Here is a 2,647-nt window from a genome sequence, read left to right as displayed (position 1 = left end):
CGGCCGCGGCGGCCTCCTCGGCCGCGGCGTCGTCGGCGGCCTCGGCGGGCGCCGCGGCGTCGTCGGCGGCCTCGGCGGGCGCCGCGGCGTCGTCGGCGTCCCCGGCGGCGGGCGCGGCGTCCCCGGCGTCCTCGGCGGGCGCGTCGCCCGCGTCGCCCGCGCCCGCGTCGTCCGCCGGCTCCTCCGGCGGCGGCGCGACCTTCGCCGCGGGCTCCGGCGCCTCGTCGTCGTCGTCGTCGTCGTCGCCGTCGTCGTCGTAGGCCTCGAGGCCCCGCTTGCCGCGGAGGTCGTCCGCGCGCGCGGACACCGTCGCGAGCTCGACCTGCACGAGCGCGACGGCCGCGGCCGTGAGCCGCAGCTGCGCCTTCGCCCGGGGCTCGGCGAAGGACCGCTTCGCGCGGCGCAGGTCCGACGCCTTGGCCCGCAGCGCCCGCAGCGTCGCGACCTCGTCGTCGCGTTCCCGCGCCTCCAGCCCCTCCGCCGCGGCCGCGTGCGCGGCGCGCGCGGCGCCGAGCGCCTCGTCCGCCGCCGCCAGGGGCCCGTCTAAAGCCGCCAGGTCCCGCTGCGCGTCCTCCCGCTGCGCCTCCAGCGCCTTGGCCTCCTTGGCGAGCGCGCCGGCCTCCTTGTAGTTCCGCGCGGCCGCGGCCGCCTTCTTCGCCACGTCCAACGCGGGCAGCTTCTCCTCGACGCGCTTCACCGTGTCGCCGTGGCGCGTCGCGTCGTCGGCGAGGCCGGCCCGCGCCGTCGACGCGTCGTGGACGAGCGCCTCGGCCTCCGCGACGGCGACGCGCAGCTCGTGGAGCTCCGACGACTCGCCGCCCACGTCGAGCGCCGCGCCCGCCCAGACCGCGTCCGCGTCCCGCAGCCGCGCGGCGACGACCAGTTCGTCGCGCGCGTCGTCGCAGACCCGCGCGACGCCGTCGAGCTGCGCCGCCGTCTCCGCCTCGAGGTCGTCGCAGCGCCGCGTCTCGACGTCCAAAGCCGCCAGTTCGCGGTCGCAGTCCGCGGCCGACGCCTTGACCATGTCGTCGCGCTGCGCGAGGCGCGTCAGCTGGCGCTCGAACTTGGACCGCGCGAGCTGGATCTTGTCGTCGCAGTCGCCGAGCTCCGCGCTCACCGCGTCGCGCTCCGCGGAGAGCACCGCGAGCCGCCGTTGGAGTTCTTCGAGCTCCGCGTCCTTGCGCTCCTTCTCGAGCGACAGGGCGTGGCGCCGCGCCGCGTCGCCCGACGTCTGCGCCTCGATGAGGGCCTCCATGCGCTCGAACTCGTCGGCGACGTGCGCCGCGTCGCGCTCGACGTGCGCCTTCTCCATCGCGAGCCGCTCGCCCTCCGCGGCGACGCGCTGGCGTAAAGCCGCCTGCTTCGCGTCGGCGTCGCGCGTCTGCGCGGCCAGCGCGTCCCGCGTCTCCCGCTCGAAGGCCTCGAGCCAGGCGACGACGCCCTCGACGGCCCGGCGCTGCTCCGCGCGGCGGCCGCCGACCTCGCGCTCCGCGCGGTCGACCTCCACGCATAAATCCCGGAGCTTGCCGCTCCGGAGCGCCATCTCGCGCTTCATGGTCTCGACCTCGACGGACATGGCGTCGGCGGCCTCGTAGTCCTCGAGCTCCGCGAGGCGCGCCTGCTCCCGGAGGGACCGGTCGAGCGACTCCTCGAACGACCGCTGCTCCGCGGACAGCGCCTGTGTGGAATTCAAATCTTCAACCCGACTTCAATGTGAGCGTATGCGACAGTTTTGACGCAAGCTCTTAGGCTGTGCTTCGAGAACTCGACGAGAGCAATCGATTCGTCCAAAAATCAGCCGAATCGACTTCGATTTGATCGAGCTAGAGAATTCTGAAGTTTGGTCAGGACCACCCAAACCAGTGGTTGAATTCCACACAGGACAGCGCGAGGCGCTCGCGGCACGCCTCGCCCGCGCGCCGCTCGTGCTCGCCGAGGCGGAAGCAGAGGTCCGTCGTCGCCGTGACGAAGGCGTCGAGGCGCTCGGCGAGCTCCTCGTCCGGCGCGGGCGGCTCGGGCTCCGGCGACGGCTCTCGCGCGCCGCCGTTGGCCATCGCCGCGAGGACCTGCGTCTCCAAGTCCTCGCCCAGGCCGCTGTCCTCGCTGCCGTCGTCGTTCTCCTCCTCCTCCTCGTCCTCCTCGCCCTCCTCCTCCTCCTCCGCGGGCTCGTCGGCGGCCTCGGGCTCGGCCTCGGCCTCGGGCTCCGCGGGCGCGGGGGTCGCCGCCGCGGGCGGCGACTCGTCGCCCTCCTTCGGCGACCCCTCGGCCTTCTTCGCCTTCTTCTTCCCGAAGAGGACGCGCGACGCCGTCGACAGCACGCCGCCCTTCTTCTTCTCGCCGTCGGGCGCCGGCGGCGGCGCGGGCGGCGGCGCGGGCGCGGGCGCGGGCGGCTCGCCGGTCCCGCCGTAGTCGCCGGGCAGGTCGAGCGGCGGCTTCTCGCTCTTCGGCGACGGCTCCCGCTCCGCGAGCCAGGCGCTCTGCTCCGCGGAGAGGCCCGCGTCCGCGGGCGGCGGCGCCGGCGCCGCGGCCGGCGCCGCGGCCGGCGCGGCCGCGGCCGCGGGCTCGTCGTCCTCGCGCGCGTAGCCGACCTTCTTCGCGCGCTTCTTCTTCACGATGGGCCGCCGCGCCGCGGGCCGCGCGGGCGCCG

At 75.9% G+C, this 2,647-nt stretch overlaps 1 protein-coding gene across 1 annotated transcript in view; it reads right to left on the bottom strand.

Moving 5' to 3' along the window:
• Window positions 1–2,647, bottom strand: part of AURANDRAFT_60832 (hypothetical protein) — a gene marked incomplete at both ends in the record, with an annotated part of 9,330 nt that overhangs the window by 6,555 nt on the left and 128 nt on the right. The window contains 2 exons of the mRNA XM_009034165.1: window positions 200–1,678; window positions 1,878–2,588. Of these exons, the coding sequence (XP_009032413.1) occupies window positions 200–1,678; window positions 1,878–2,588 (2,190 nt within the window). The remainder of the gene's footprint in view (window positions 1–199; window positions 1,679–1,877; window positions 2,589–2,647) is intronic.

Source organism: Aureococcus anophagefferens (assembly GCF_000186865.1).
Source record: "Aureococcus anophagefferens unplaced genomic scaffold AURANscaffold_1, whole genome shotgun sequence".
Taxonomy (NCBI): Eukaryota; class Pelagophyceae; order Pelagomonadales; family Pelagomonadaceae; genus Aureococcus; species Aureococcus anophagefferens.
This window is presented reverse-complemented; position numbering and strand designations above follow the sequence as displayed.